Here is a 15,824-nt window from a genome sequence, read left to right on the forward strand (position 1 = left end):
TTAATCAGGTGTATTTAATTAAGGAGACATGGAAAATGCGTGGAGCTGGTGGTCCTCCAGGAACGTGGTTGAGAAACACTGCTTTTATGTGTTGTCTATACAACACATTTCTGGACGTGGGCCATGCCTAACATTGTTTCTTAAGTTACAAAACCATAAATGATGCCCCCCACCCTCACAAAATCTCCTTTCATTTGCCTCCTGTCTCTAATATTTTATTTAAATTTCCACTCGTCTGGGTTGTTCTTCTCTCCGTGTCTCCTGTTTTTCCTGGGCCCTGCTGTTTCTTTCCGCTCTTCTTTCGTCTTCCTCTTTGTCCTCTGCTGTGTGTTGAAGATGGATGGTACTCGCTCTCTGGGTCGTGGCAGTAGCGCTGTGAACAGGGTGAGTGGGCGCTTTTCTCTTCATGACTGTCAACATCCGGAGCTCAGACTACAGCAGTTCTAATTCATGTCCTGCCACTTTAACCACATAATGTGCTGTGTCTAATTATTGTGTGTGGATATATTCACTGTGTTGGTTTTTTTGAGCCATGTTTTTATGATTTTGTTCATCAGTATGTTCTGTTTTTGTCCCCTGTGTGTCCTGTTCAACCACTCCATCTCTCTTTTTTGTGGATTCTAACAGACCGTGCAGTATGTGAGTATGGTTGAGCTCTAATGCTTCCTATGTGGGTCTATAGGGGGCGCTGTATGCATATTAAAGCTTGCTATGTTGTTTTTATGACCTAAATAGATCATTAAACTCTATATGGGTGAGAGCGAAACCTCGAAGATTAGATCGAGATTGTTTAGCCTTTTTATCAGTGTTTTTTTATTTTTTAGGTAAAGGCTTTTGCTGAGCTGCAATTTTATAAGTTTGCACTTTCAAGTGTGTGTGTGTGTGTGTTTGTGTGTGTGTGTGTGTGTGTGTGTGTGTGTGTGTGTGTGTGTGTGTGTGTGTGTGTGTTTATGACCGAGCTTTAATTTAAGGACAAATCTTTCCAGGCATCAGCTAATTTAGAATGTTGTCCATATTTTCATCACTAAATTTGTGGTTAAACGTTTATAAGATGCAAAATAATAATTGGCATGAAAAAGAATTTTTACTTTTATCTTTAAATCAAATATTTTGTTAACCTTTTTATATCAGTTAAAACAGCTTTTTACACTTTGATTTTTATAGATTTCTTCTCAAAAAGTCTTCAGAAATCTCCCAGCGTAATATCACAGGGTGTCTGCACAATCTTAAAAAGTATTAAAAGTTGATAAATAAATGTACAGAGAAATTCATATTTTTTATGAATATATATTATATATTTATATTATTTTATATTAATTATATATATATATATATATATATATATATATATATATATATATATATATATATAATTAAGCGTTTTTAAAAAGAACTCAAATCAGCAAAAAAATAAATATATGCGACAATCAAAAAATAATTTCATGTTTAATAATAATTGTATTTATTTTGATATTTTGATATTTTGAAGATATACTTAAAAATAAAACAAATACTTTTATGTTATTCAGGCACCATCTCTCTTTCAAGTTCAAAGTAAACTTAAATGCCAAATCATTTTAGATATGTATATAAAATAGCCTATGTAATATATTAACATCATCAAATGAATAAAATAATAAGCAAATGAGAAATAAATGACAGAAAAACAGACATTATTGCTTATATTATCATAATTCCAAGATTAAAACGAGTAGAGTTTTTTTTTTAAATAAGGCAAATGCGTTGATTTCCCATTACTAATGGTCTACATATATTTTGCAGCCAGTTTAGATTCATTTCATGTTCTCTGAGTATATAGTAAATTTTTGGTTTAGATCGACGAATCTATTATTTGCTTTTCCCCTCTCTAAATAAACCTTTTAATAAAAGATTAAAGCAAAAATGCATATTCAAGCTTTAGGAAGTGAAATTTAGGACATTATAAGAGATTTAGAAACCGGGCCAGACGAGTAGGTCTCGCAGGCACAGAAAGAAACTGGTAAACAAGAGATTTTCTTCTACTTAATTGATTGCTGATGTTTGGCTATATATATATATATAAATATATATATATAAATAAATATATATATATATATATATATATATATATATATATATATATATATATATATATATATATATATATATATATATATATATATATATATATATATATATATATATATATATTTTTTTTTTTTTATTATATTTTTTTTTGGAGGTGGAAATTCCTCTAAAAAAACATCTAGATCTCAGAACTAGTTTATCCACCCACAATGCATCTGCACTCTTTTAGGAGATTCATCCCACACTTTAAAAAGCACTGAGTTAATATTTGGGTTATTATTAGTGTAGAGTAATCTCATATTAACAGAAGTAATAAGTCTCTAGTTAGAGTGTGTGTGTGTTTGTGAAAGAGTGTGAGGGTCTGCTTGGCTGCAGTCATACAGTATGCTAATGCTGGGCTGATGCTGGGCTTTTAGCTGAATGTGAGTTATATTCTTGCACTGAAGGGCTATTCTTCTTTTGTTGTGCCTAGGGGGAGCTGGAAAGACAGTTACTGCAAGCAAACCCCATTCTTGAGGCCTTCGGCAACGCCAAGACTGTCAAAAACGATAACTCTTCCAGATTTGTAAGCCCTGAATCGCCACAGCTAACACACAGAGTTAGATCTTGAGTTTGTGATTTGCTCTGACCTGACATGTATTTTCTTTTTGTTACAGGGCAAATTCATCAGAATCAATTTTGATGTTGCTGGATATATTGTTGGTGCTAATATTGAGACTTGTATCCTTCATATCTCCTAAAATACATTTAAACAGCTGATAATTGCAGAAAAGTTGCAAAATAATATAGTTGTGAGAAAAGTACTGGCATTTTAGTTGCAGGTACTGCTATAATTATTTTGCCCGTACTATGTTTGTTTACAGATGTTACTTTATATTTTTTGATAAAATACCAAAATGCTAAGAAACAATTTAAGGCCATTCTGCTGTATTTTTAATGTAAATTATTAGTATTTTGCTAAAAATTAGTTTTATGAAAAGCTTTAGTTTTAGTTTCCATCATGCTTATTTGCAGATGCTACTTTATAATTTCTGCTCAGGCCAATTTTAGTTGTGAGAAAACATCTTTGTTTATAGATACCACTGTTTGTTTTGTATAATTGAAGAATTAAATAAAAAAATATTGTTAGTTATGAGAAAAGCTGGGCATTTTGGTGGCGCAGTGGGTAGCACGTTAGCCTCAGCAAGAAGGTCACTGGTTTGAGCCTCAGCTGGGTCAGTTGGCATTTCTGTGTGGATTTTGCATGTTCTCCCTGTGTTTGTCTAGGTTTGGGTAGGTTTTCCCCAGATACCCCTGATTAACAAAGGGACTAAGCCGAAAAGAACATGAATGAATGAATGAATGACAAATGTATATTAATTTAAAAAACATAACAAGACTATGAAGTTGAACAGCGAACTGAACTGCCTGTGTTCATGTTGGTTTCCTATGGGTGCTCCAGTTTCCCCCACAGTCCAAAGACATGCGCTATAGGTGAATTGGGTGAGCTTTTCTTTGCAAAACCGCCCAATTGTTTATACCCGCTTATGTCATTTCATACCTGTACATTCATGTTCAAAATAAGCACTGCTTTTAATATTGAAATGTAAAAATTGTAAAATGTTTGCAATTTCAATAACGCATAAGTAAATGTTGAACTAGGATTGATAAATGCTGTACATGCACAGTATTGTTCATTGTGTGTTCCTGTTAGTAAATACATCAACTAACGTTAACTAATGAAGCCTTTTTGTAAAGCGTGACCAGAAAAGATACTACTAGGTGAGAGAAAAGCTGTAGAATGTTTTTCTTTATCACCTCATAATTTTGTTATTCAAACTAAACTAAAAGAAAAAGGTTTTCTGAAAAAAAATACTGTGAAAAATGACCTTGATCTGTTGAAAGTCACTTTGAATAGTTGAAAAAGAATAATAAATAATAATTTTGACTTTAACTGTGTATACCTCATTTAATGAATTTTATAATGTAAATAGTTTTATTATTATATTATTATTATCTATTCATTCATTTTCTTCTCAGCTTAGTCCCTTTATTAATCTGGGGTTGCCACAGCGGAATGAACCGCCTATATTATTACGATTATATTATATTTTATATATTTATCATCCCTACTGTGTTTATTGGCACATTTTTCATTAACCTGTGAGTGTATTAGATCTGCTAGAGAAGTCTCGAGCCATTCGTCAGGCTAAAGACGAGCGAACCTTCCATATCTTCTACCAGCTTCTCTCTGGTGCAACTGAGGCCATGAGAAGTCAGTAGTCCACACAAAAACATGCATGCTTCACAATACGTTTGTAATATCTTTAATGCAAACACTGCTGTTGTAATCCAATATCTGCTCTGTTTCTACAGAGGAGCTTTTGCTGGGAGGTGCAGATCAATATCGTTTCCTCTGTGGAGGGTCACTTCCTGTTCCGGGTCAAAGTGATTCAGAAAACTTCACTCAGACAATGGACTCGATGACCATCATGGGCTTCACCCAGGAAGAATCTACATGTAAGAGAGAAGAGGGGTCTCTAGAAGGGGTCAGAAATTATCCTCAAGTAAATGTACATATTCAGAATGAAAGTTTTGCTCTATTAAAAGCATCTGGGCAAAAATAAATTTGAGTTAAATTAAAAAGTTCAGCTTTTAGTTGTACTTGTAAAAGTAAAAGTACAGTAGCAAGAACAAAAATGAGATATGAAATTATTCATACATCATATCGACTCATCCACTAATGCATTAAATGAAAAGTATTATAGTAAATTATTATTAAAAGTAAAATGATAACTCATCACACATTTTCATCACTTGATGATATTTGCACTCATACAATATTGTTTATTCTGCCAATATACTAAAAAGACAGCTAATGCATATGCAGCTAAAGAGAAAAACAAAACCTTAAATTGTTTTTTTTTTTGGATGCTCTGGGTTTACTAGGTATATTTTTGAATAAAACAGATATATTTATTAAAATAATATTTTAGTGACCAAACATATTAAGAAATTGAAAGACAATAAAATTAAAATTCAAGCAAAATATTGCAAAACATATTACAACCTACAAAATTTCAACAATTTTTTTCTATTTTTTTTTTGCTTCTCTTGATTTTTTCTTATTTTTTTTTAAATGTATTTTATATTTTATATCTTCTATAACATGTTAATTTGGGTTTAGTAGTTTTTGGATTATTATTGTAAGCTATTTTGTTGGATAGACTCCAGATTTGGCTTCAGTAGTGTTTAATCTAATGTATATAAACAAATATAATACTGTATAGATTCCTATTAACATATCATTTTAAAAGATAGATTTGTTAGGGGTGTACTTATACTGTTGAAATCAAAATTATTAGCCCCCCTAAATTATTAGCTCCTCTGTTTATTTTTTTCCTAATTTCCTTTTTTGTTTAACGGAGAGAATATGTTTTTCCAACACATTTCTAAACATAATAGTTTTAATTACTCAATTCTAATAACTGATTTATTTTATCTTTGCCATGATGACAGTAAATAATATTTGACTTGATATTTTTCAAGATACTTTATACAGTTTAAAGTGACATGTAAATGCTTAAAAGTGCAGTAGGTGATCTTCCACAATGCTAGCAGCTTAGCATAAATCTTTGAATCACAGTGCCTCCCCTGCCGTCCAGAGCCACGCCTCCTGAAACAGGAGCCACGCGCACCTTAAAGATGACTGCAGAACCCTCTTCTCATAGAATAAAAAGACTCAGCTATGAATAATAATGAGAAACCAACGTGTCATCTTTGCACTTGCAGTTTTGCGCTACGTCGCCAATTTTGATACTGCCCCAAAAATCATTTTAAACCCGATATCTAAACTTAGCTGACAAAAGCTCAAAATTATCCAGTTTTTTCCACAATTAAAGCTGACAGGTGCTAACGTTGTCTTAACTGATGCTCAACACACACAAATCTGCTAAAATCTCCAAAAAAGTACTCAAGGGTTTCGTGAACCTTTAAAATGGATTTAAAAAAAAAAATTAAAGCTGCTTTTATTCTTGCCGAAATAAAACAAATAAGACTTTCTCCAGAAGAAAAAATATTATTAGACCTACTGTGAAAAAATATTAGGGTGGCTAATAATTCTGACTTCAACTGTATATGCTGAGCACTGTATAAATTCCTTTTTTACTTCTATGAAAATAAATACAAACAGATATGGAAATGTGATGTGAAAATTTACAAGATGATGTCATCTAGTGCTCTTTTAGGCAGATTTTCTTTATTTCATATCGAAAATAGATGGCAACAGTGTTCAGAGCTGTATTCAAGTACAGGTAGTCAGTTTGAATCATAATCGAGTAAAGTACAGTAAAGTAATACTTAGGTACAGTATTCAAGTGTTTTACACCAGTGGTGTCTCTGTCTCTTCCTCATACTGTCTTTCTTTTTAGCCATGCTAAAGGTGATCTCTTCAGTGCTGCAGTTTGGGAACATCACATTTCACAAAGAGAAGAACACAGATCAGGCCTCAATGCCAGATGACACCGCAGCACAGAAACTCTGCCACCTGCTGGGCATCAGTGTGCTGGAGTTCAGCCGTGCCATTCTCACTCCTCGCATCAAAGTAGGCCGCGAATATGTCCAGAAGGCCCAGACCAAGCAGCAGGTGTGTGTGTGTGTGAGGGTGTGTGTTTTAAAGAGCCCCTATTATGCATTAAAAAAAGGTCATATTTTGGTTTTGGGGTCTCCAACAACAGGCTGATATGCATGCAAGGTCAAAAAACTCTTTCATTGTCTCATAATATGCATTTATTTTTACCTTATTATCCCATTGACTCCCATATGATTCGTTCAGGGATTCATTTGTTTCCAAACCTTTTCTTAGCACGATGGTAATCTACGCTGATTGGTCCGATGACCCAGTCTGTTGTGATTGGTCGACTGCGTTCAGCATGAGAGAGAGAAATGCTCAACATGGCTTATCAACAAGTTGTCAGAGTGCAGTGTATGTGTGAGCCCAATACAGGAGTGCACATAAGAAAAAAAGTGACACACATTCGGTATTAAACGCTGAATAATAGCGATTAATAGCAAATAATAGTGGCAAAAGCTGGACCATTTTAAAGACTTGACTGCCGCACGTGTGTAGGAACAGCTGATGGTGGCCATAGCAACGACAAACGGCAATAGATTGCGAGCTCACAAATGCTTTTAAATCCGTAAACAAAGCAGCACACGTTATGTGGCTTTAGACGTGATATGAGAATAGAAAGAGTTAACCAGACATTGCACAAGCAGTTACAAGTAACAAAACACAATTAAATATATAATTTGCAAGCTAGAGAAAATAAGGAGGCAACCACTTTAATCACACTTAAGTTACTTACACTTGTGAAATGGAGGATCTATGAATTGTGTACTGTCAAACTTTGACAAAGTCTCATACATCAATAGTCTGTTCTGATCCTTCCTTTAACAAACATCAGATGAATCCCCCGTTGTAAGCGTGTAGATTACTGAAGCACTCATCGGAAAAATGACGGGAACACAGCACAAAGCTGTGGCCATAATACTGAGGTATTTTTGCAAAAATAAACTTCAACCACTGACTCTTCACAGCCTCATCTTTGGGTAGGGAAAATAACATTAACTCTCCCTCACACTTCAGAGCACAGCGTCTACACGACATGATTCAACCGGGATCTGCAACAGTGTTTGTTGGCGGGGCCGGGGGGTTTCAATCTTCCAGGGTCTGTGCGCGCAACAAATGGATGGGGCTTGAGATCTGTATCGACATCATGTCGGCATGACTAAAGACTCGCTACTGCAGCAATTAATTCGAACCACTGAGTCGACTCTTTTATAGATAAATCAATAGTTTTAAACATAGTACACTTTCAAATTTAAGTCTTAAGGCTCCTACACATTGGGATGCTTTTCACTTGCTTTTATTGTGAGCGTTTTATGAGACGATTTTCAGGATTCAAACCCATGCGATTTTTCACTGGCGTCAAGCAGAAGAGTATACAAAATCACTCCTTGACGTTAGATGGCGCTACTAACTTTAAACTTCTGATACCTGCTGTTGTATTCAGACTTCTTATCAATTAGAAATGATCAGACGTAGAGGTTTTGAATATCAGAAAATAGATTTTATTCTCCATAATAAAGCCGAAAAAGAGCAGAGCAGACCTCAGAGTATTCTAAAGTCTCTCCTGGTAAATTCCTTTCTTTCTTTCCTACCTCTTTTCTCTTTCTAAGGTCTCTGTGTTTTCCACAATCTTTCTACAGATTGTTGAACACACCTAGTTGTCTCGGTTAAACACTTGACAAATTTTGTTACTCTAGGTGGTCCTGTTATTCTTGGCTCTCTGCCAGCTTGCTACGGTCAGCAGAGATGTCACAGGTCTATGTTAGCAACTGTTTTGAAACTAGAGCATAGATGCAAAAGAACTAAGTGTTTACATACTTTGTCATGATAGCATAATAACTTGATAATATGTTACTCACTCTAGCTTCTGACACATATTGCTTCGCATGAATGTTCAAAATATATAATCAGTGCTTTACATATTCAGTTATTTTACACAATCAGTCATTCTTCAGCATAGCCTTCTCCTAGTGTTGTTCCTGTGCAGGCATACTCATCTTTTCGTTGGTGTGCACAATCACATTGGCGCCCTTTATTTAGTCACAAATCGTTAAACGTCATTGGAAAATGCGAGCAAAAATCGCCCTGGTGTTCACAGGCCTTTAGCTGGATATTTTACTTCACTTAGAGCTGTGTTACACACTGCATGGAAGGTCATTTTCAAAAGCCCATAATAGGGGCTCTTTAAAATGCGACAGAACAGATGTAAAGTGCATGCTTCACAAAGAGACTCATTTGCACCTGAATTGAACCACTTTATATTATCAGCTAAGTATACAATGGAATTTTATTAGTCTAAATTTGTTCTCCATGACTGTATTTTAGAAGGAATGTTTTTAAAAATGTACTCCATTCTAATATACATTTCTGGTTCTATTCTGATCATAATGTAGAAAAAAGAATCTTTCTATTCACTGCAGTACAATCTAAAGTTTGGGGTCAGTATTTTTATTCATTGACCTATTATTTAACATGTTTTACCTAATAAAGTACTATTTGTTTATTTATGTTTTTTTTGTTTTTGTTTTTTTGCAAAAAAGCTCTAAATTTATCCAAAAGATTTTAATGAATTGTAATCTCTTTGTGTAATTTATTTAATAATTATATGTATTTTTAATAATAATAATAGATATGTTAAATGACCACTTAATTAGCTTATTACAATTTAAACTAAAATAAATCATTCATGTCAATAAAGTACATTTAAACTATATTAAAATAGAAAAGAAAATATTTGGTATATATTATTTTAGATTATTTTTAATATTATTGAAAAATATTACTGTCTTGTTCAAATAAAAGAACAAGGATATAATGAACGGAGAGACATTTTACAAATAAACTAATGACTTGCAGCATTCTTGTACCTGCGCCACTTGTCAAACCACTTTCTATTTTCTCTTTATTGAATTAATTAAATCTTCTGCTATATTCTGAAATAAGTCACATTAAAATAAGAATGAGTTGCATAAAGTTTGTTGCTATTTTCAGCGCAACCCTAATTTTTTATGTTGTGCGCCACGTTGTTTAAATAACAAATTCATTTGTGCTGCTTTGTGGACTCATGCGTGTTCTGGTCTATAAAAGAGGTGTGTTATGGCGCAATGTTGGCGGGGTGCTATTTTGAGGAACTAAAATAGTCTGCGCAATTGATCAGCTAAACGCTGCTTTAAAGACCAGTGCAGAGGGTGTTAGTTATGCTTAATACACACAGGATGTACAGAAAAATAATACAAAAATTATTATTTCCTATATAAATATAAAAAACACTACCTCCATGCCTTCTTCATCTTGGGGCTTTTTTTCAGTTTATTCATGACAATTTGCTTTTGTGTAATGCTATTATTATAAGTGTTATTTATTATATGCATATGCATATGCATATTCATATTTGTTTTAATTAAAACAAGCTTAGATTTGTCCACCTGTCAGATTTTGGACTATATGGGTCATAAGAAAAGGACATGTGTTTGGATATAATTCAGTTTTTTGGCCACACTTTGTTATTATTGTTCATTTATTCATTTGCTAGAAATTAGAACTGAATTTAGAAATAGTTTTGAAACAAATCTTTACACTCAACAAACAAAATTAAATATGTATGCTGATGGATGTCTTCAGTGGAGTGCGTACAACACAGTTTCCTTATCCACAAAAGTAAAAGAATAAAGTAAAGAGTAAACTCATCAAGATAATAAGCATAACTCTGTTAGACCCTGCCCCACAGCGCAAATTGTATTTTTCTGTCCTTAAATTGCAAAAGTGGATTTGGACACGTCCTTAATGCTTTTGCACCATGCACTTTAGACTTTGCGCCTAGATTGTTAAAATAGAGCCCTATGACTTAACAGAAATAACAATTTTTCTTGTTTAATTCATTTTCTATATGTGTTCAGGCTGATTTTGCCGTGGAAGCTTTAGCAAAGGCCACATATGAGCGTCTGTTTCGCTGGCTTGTGCATCGGATCAATAGAGCTCTAGACCGCAGACAACGTCAAGGAGCCTCGTTCATCGGCATTCTGGACATTGCTGGATTTGAGATCTTCCAGGTGAGGGAAATGCAGTGATCTTAGTTACTGTCTTCGTTATCCTGTCAATAAACATTAATTGTCCTCTTTGTTTCCCCTCAACAGCTGAACTCATTCGAACAGTTGTGCATCAACTACACTAATGAGAAACTGCAGCAACTCTTTAATCACACCATGTTTGTGCTGGAGCAAGAAGAGTATCAGCGAGAGGGCATTGAGTGGAACTTCATCGACTTTGGTCTGGATCTTCAACCCTGTATCGACCTCATTGAAAGACCGGTAAGTGTGTGTATGTTTTTATTTGTGTAGTTCGGAAAGGCCCCAATACTTTTAAAGATTAGTTAAAGAGTGTTGAAGTTAGGGCTGCACAATTATGGGAAAAATCATACTATTTTTTGGTCAAAATTGTAATCACAATTATTCAAAACGATTATTAGTTGAAGTCAAAATTATTTACCATCCTGTGATTTTTTTTTTTATATACATATTTCCCAACAGAGGAATTTTTCACAGTATTTTCTATAATATTTTTTCTTCTGGAGAAAGGCTTATTTATTTTATTTTGGCTAGAATAAAAGCAGGTTTAAATATTTTGAAACCTATTTTTAATAGCTAAACATTATTAGCCCCCTTAAGTATTATATATTTTTGATTGTCTGCAGAAGAAACAACTGTTATACAATGACTTGCCTAATTACACTAATTAAGCCCTTAAATGTCACTTTAAGTTGAATACTAGTATTTTGAAAAATATCTAGTCAAATATAATTGTAACGAGGACCCTGACAAACTCTGTGCAAACTTACATCAAACGTAGTTATACTGGGCCGATAGGCTGGCGGCTGGCTGTCAAGGATCGTGATAGCAGGCATGGGTCAGTGGCAGGCGGGTGGATCAAAGGCGATATGCAAGGCAGGGTTCGAGGCAGGCGGCGTGGATCAAAGTCGATGTACAAGGCAGGGTTCAAGGCAGGCGGCAGGCAAGGCATGGTCAAGGGACAGTCCAGGTAATAACGGGGAGATCAGGCAAGAATATGAACGCTAAAAAATGTCAGCAAGGGCAGAACAAGACTTCGCACTAGAGTGTTTGGGCTGCTTATATGTGTGCGCGCGGGTAATCAGTGAGATGTGCTGCAGGTGTGTAGCAATCAGTGTTTGAGGATGATGTAATGTTAGAAGTCCGGCGATGATGACCTCTGCTGGCCAGCGAGGGGAATGACTGGGACCGAGTCGGTGACAATAATGTAATGTCATCATAGCAAAGATAAAATAAATCAGTTATTAAAAATGAGTAATCAATATTATAATGTTAAAAATGTGTTGAAAAAAGTCTTTACATTAAACAGAAATTGGGGGGAAAGGGTTGCTAATAATTTAGAAGGGCTAATAATTGTGACTTTAACTGTATATATGCACAGTTATTTTTCTCCCTGTAAATAAGGAAAGGTAAAAAAATACAATGGAATAAAAATACGAAACAAACTGCGCTTTAAGCATCTTCAGTGTAAGAAAAAGCTTTAGCTACAAAAGTCTTTCAGTCAAGAGCAGTGAGGGATTTTCTCCATTTGTTGTTTGATAATGATAATAATATAACGATAATACAGGAATATTGCGTGCTGTCACTTTAAGAATAGTGCAGTTCAGATATGGTTTCTCTTTCACATGTCTTTTGATTCTCAACTTGTTTGTTAATTACACAAATGAGGGTCAATATAAATAATCACTAAACGCCGCGCTCTGACACAAATGTGCATGTATTTGAAGATTAAAGCACTGGCATTTAGATGGCTTTAGATGTGTGTGCTTTGCTTGTCTCTGAGGCTAAGCGTGCACACACACAACAGCATGCGCTCTTTCGCGCGTTTAAAAACATGAATGATGCGCATCCCATGCTGCAAAAGTTACATTACAGTACATGCTGTGTCATTTTCACATGGAACTGAGCTTTGCAGAGCAACAAATGGACACAACTTGAAAAGGGGCAGTATATGATAGAATAATTGTTTATATCGATTAATGTTTTTTCATAATCGTTAGAAGCCAAAATCGAAAACGAAACCAGACTTTTGATTAATTGCACAGCTGATGTAGTTTTGTAGAAAATCAAGCCAAAGGGGTAAACATGAGAGGAGGAGGTATATAGTGAAACTAAACTGTATTATTCTATGTAATTGTACCTTTCCTCAGCTAGGCCTTTTGTTGGAGAAGTGATACAACTAAATGGCACTTAATAATTACAATTTTTTTTTTTTTTTAACTAAATTGATGGTGGAATAAACTGTTTGCTATATTTGATACGGCACTCGCATAAAACATTACTGCACAGTTTTCTGTTTTATTCACATTCTATGTTGCATTCTGTCAAAATAGTTAGAATGTTTTTTACTGAAAAATAATAAGATCACGCTCACAATATGGGCAACAAAAATCAGTTGATGGAAACGCCAAGATGCGCATACATTTATAAAATGCAAATAAAATACATATGCACATAACTGAGTAGGATAAACGTTTTTGTACGATAAGTTATGATGTGCATAAACTGCGATGGAAACACTTTTACCGAACCAATTCCAGTATGCGCATTACAAAAAGGTCATGTGATTTTGTTTTAAGAGATCATGTGATGATGAAAATGTTTGTGGATGGACAAACCAGCAGGCTGAGCACACTGTAAAACATCTGAAATGTTGTTTTGATCATTCTAAAACGCCTTAACCGTTTCAGTATTAGTGTTTTTACATTATTAATGACCTCCAGAACTGTCAAGAGTGTCTGTGCTCCACGTTTGACGCCTTCAAACGCCACCATGCGTTTATTGCATGTTGGCATCGTTTTCTGAGGCACAAGTCATTTAAATTTTTTTTTTTAAAGATTCACGCAGTTGCAACTCATATCAAACACACCTGCCTGTAATTAGCATGCACTGTGTAGGTCCTTTTTAATTGGTTTAGGTGTGTTTGGTCAGGGTGGTAGCTGAACTCTACAGGAAAGTAAATCTCCAGGAAAAGGGTTGAGCACCCCTATTTTACAACTACTCTTCTGCCTGCCTGAAATGCTAGATTGTTCCACAATCTGAAATAATGTGGCTTTTTATTCTCTTTTCCTCAGCTATGATAAGCTGCTTTGACACAATCTACATTGTAAAATGTGCTAGAGATATAAATTGACTTGACCCAACTTGACATTTGTTACCTTAAAGCAGGTGTGTCAAACTTCTACTCAGCCCTAAACAGTTTAGCTCCAACCCTGCTTCAACACACTTACCTGGAGGTTTCAAACAAGCCCAAATAAATCAATTAGTACGTTCAGATATGTCTAATTAGGGTTAAAACTAAAGCTGTGGTCACTAGAGTTTGATAATGCGAAATTCTGTCGTTTGGCTCTGTGGAATGGATCAGGATTAAACAAGATGACTAGACATTTAAAAAGCGAGCGATTGGTCTATATTTTAAATTTCTGTCCAGAGAGGTCATGTTTTGATCCTCAATTGGTCTCACGCAGTCTAGTGATGCGATTTCGCAGGTCAGAGTTCACCAAGCTTGAACTTTGCACCGCAGCGACCTGCAAAACTTGATGCATGATCTTGCGTTTCGGGTCTGACGCATTCGCAGACGTAAAAATGGAAGTTTATGGGGAGAAAAGTCCAGTGTGACTGCAGCTTAGAGCTGTGCTGTGTCCCTCTAAGAACTGAGTTTGACACTTATGCCTTAAAGGACGTTTTGTTTACAGTTCTGTAGCTTATAAAAGCTTGCTTCTGTTTTCTTTTTAGCTTATTTGCTTTACACCATGTTACATAGCAGCTTTTGGGCACATGTTTGTTGTAAACAATAGATCAGGGGTGCTCAATCCTGTTTCTAGAGATGTAATTTCCTGCAGAGTTTAGCTGTGTTCCTTCAGATCCTAGGCTGTTTCTCAATTCCAAGAATGTGCTTCACTCATTTTAGCATAATATTATTAAAAGATTACAGCTTTTTTTAATAACATGCACAGAAGTCTTACAAAGATACTTTACACAAAACAAATAAAAGAGATTTTAATATGCATTTCAGCAAATAAATACCCTTAATGGGTTCATGCCTTTATTAAGCTTGAATGTTTACTTTCGCTGTCTCATTTAGGGAAACTCCTGAGATAAATAAGTTATATCTCTGATATTTAATAATAAATGGATTTAAAAATCTTTTATTTAGCCTCAATGACTATGTTTACATCGACATTAGTAATCTAATTATTTGCTTTAATCTGAATAAGACAATAACATGATTAAGATGTTTACATGAGTTGCTTTTTAAATGTTCCTTTCAAGATCCCGTTTTATATGCTATAACACATAATTCGATTAACGTCATTGCATCACCACACTATCCACATTTCCACTGGAGTTTCATATAATTTTGGGTGTTTCATTCTTAATCTGTCAACTTTAACTGTGGTGTGGCACTTTCACTTTCATTTTATGCATGGCGTCTATGACAAACAAGATATTGGATGTGGGTATGAACTACTGGAAGAGTGTTAGTAGAATCTGATACCACACGCTCTATTGGAAAAAACCCTCTGCATTTTGTTATGCAGGTGTCTGTGGTTTTTCACTGATTTGGTTACTGTCTATGTAAACATAGTTAATGACTTCTGGGACTTGAAAAGACTGCTGCGCTCATGAGTTTGCTTTTGATGTGTCCTGAATATCAAGAATGTCGTCTTGAGTTTTGGAACTGAACTTTGGTGGTTGATGAGGATTTTAGATGAGAACACAAGGACGCAGAATCGCTTAAGACTGCTTATAGACATTTTCACATATCCCTCTACCGCACACATTATGATAAACCTATAAAAAAATATTTGACTGTTTTTCTTTTCTTAAAATGGCTTAACTTGAAGTGCTGTAAAAAATTTGGAAAAAAATATTTTTTTAAGGTACTTTATGAAATGTTGCCATATGGCAACAACGTCCAACAGTGGATCTACCTAAGAAATTTCAAATTTAAAACTTTTCTTATAATTAAATTTTATTTTTGTTTGAAATATTTTAATTGTTGTAGCAGTATTATGAGCCTTAACACAGAACTTATAAATGACACCTTATACATACTTTACCACAACTCATATTCCAACAGC

General features: G+C 34.5%; 1 protein-coding gene across 9 annotated transcripts in view; it reads left to right on the forward strand.

Annotated features, from left to right (window-relative positions):
- Positions 1 to 15,824, forward strand: part of myh14 (myosin, heavy chain 14, non-muscle) — a 92,774-nt gene that overhangs the window by 30,544 nt on the left and 46,406 nt on the right. For 4 of the 9 annotated variants that reach the window (XM_087286810.1, XM_087286811.1, XM_087286814.1 and 1 more), the window contains exons 7-14: positions 337 to 384; positions 2,540 to 2,632; positions 2,724 to 2,787; positions 4,223 to 4,321; positions 4,423 to 4,566; positions 6,477 to 6,691; positions 10,573 to 10,725; positions 10,810 to 10,983. In XM_087286810.1, coding sequence (XP_087142936.1) covers positions 337 to 384; positions 2,540 to 2,632; positions 2,724 to 2,787; positions 4,223 to 4,321; positions 4,423 to 4,566; positions 6,477 to 6,691; positions 10,573 to 10,725; positions 10,810 to 10,983 — 990 coding nt within the window. Of the gene's footprint in view, positions 1 to 336; positions 385 to 627; positions 640 to 2,539; positions 2,633 to 2,723; positions 2,788 to 4,222; positions 4,322 to 4,422; positions 4,567 to 6,476; positions 6,692 to 10,572; positions 10,726 to 10,809; positions 10,984 to 15,824 lie in introns of all 9 variants that reach the window. The other 5 variants (XM_087286813.1, XM_087286817.1, XM_087286818.1 and 2 more) reach the window with 2 other exon arrangements.

The sequence above is a fragment of the Danio rerio genome, chromosome 16, assembly GCF_052040795.2.
Source record: "Danio rerio strain M-AB ecotype USA chromosome 16, GRCz13ab, whole genome shotgun sequence".
NCBI classification, from domain to species: domain Eukaryota; kingdom Metazoa; phylum Chordata; class Actinopteri; order Cypriniformes; family Danionidae; genus Danio; species Danio rerio.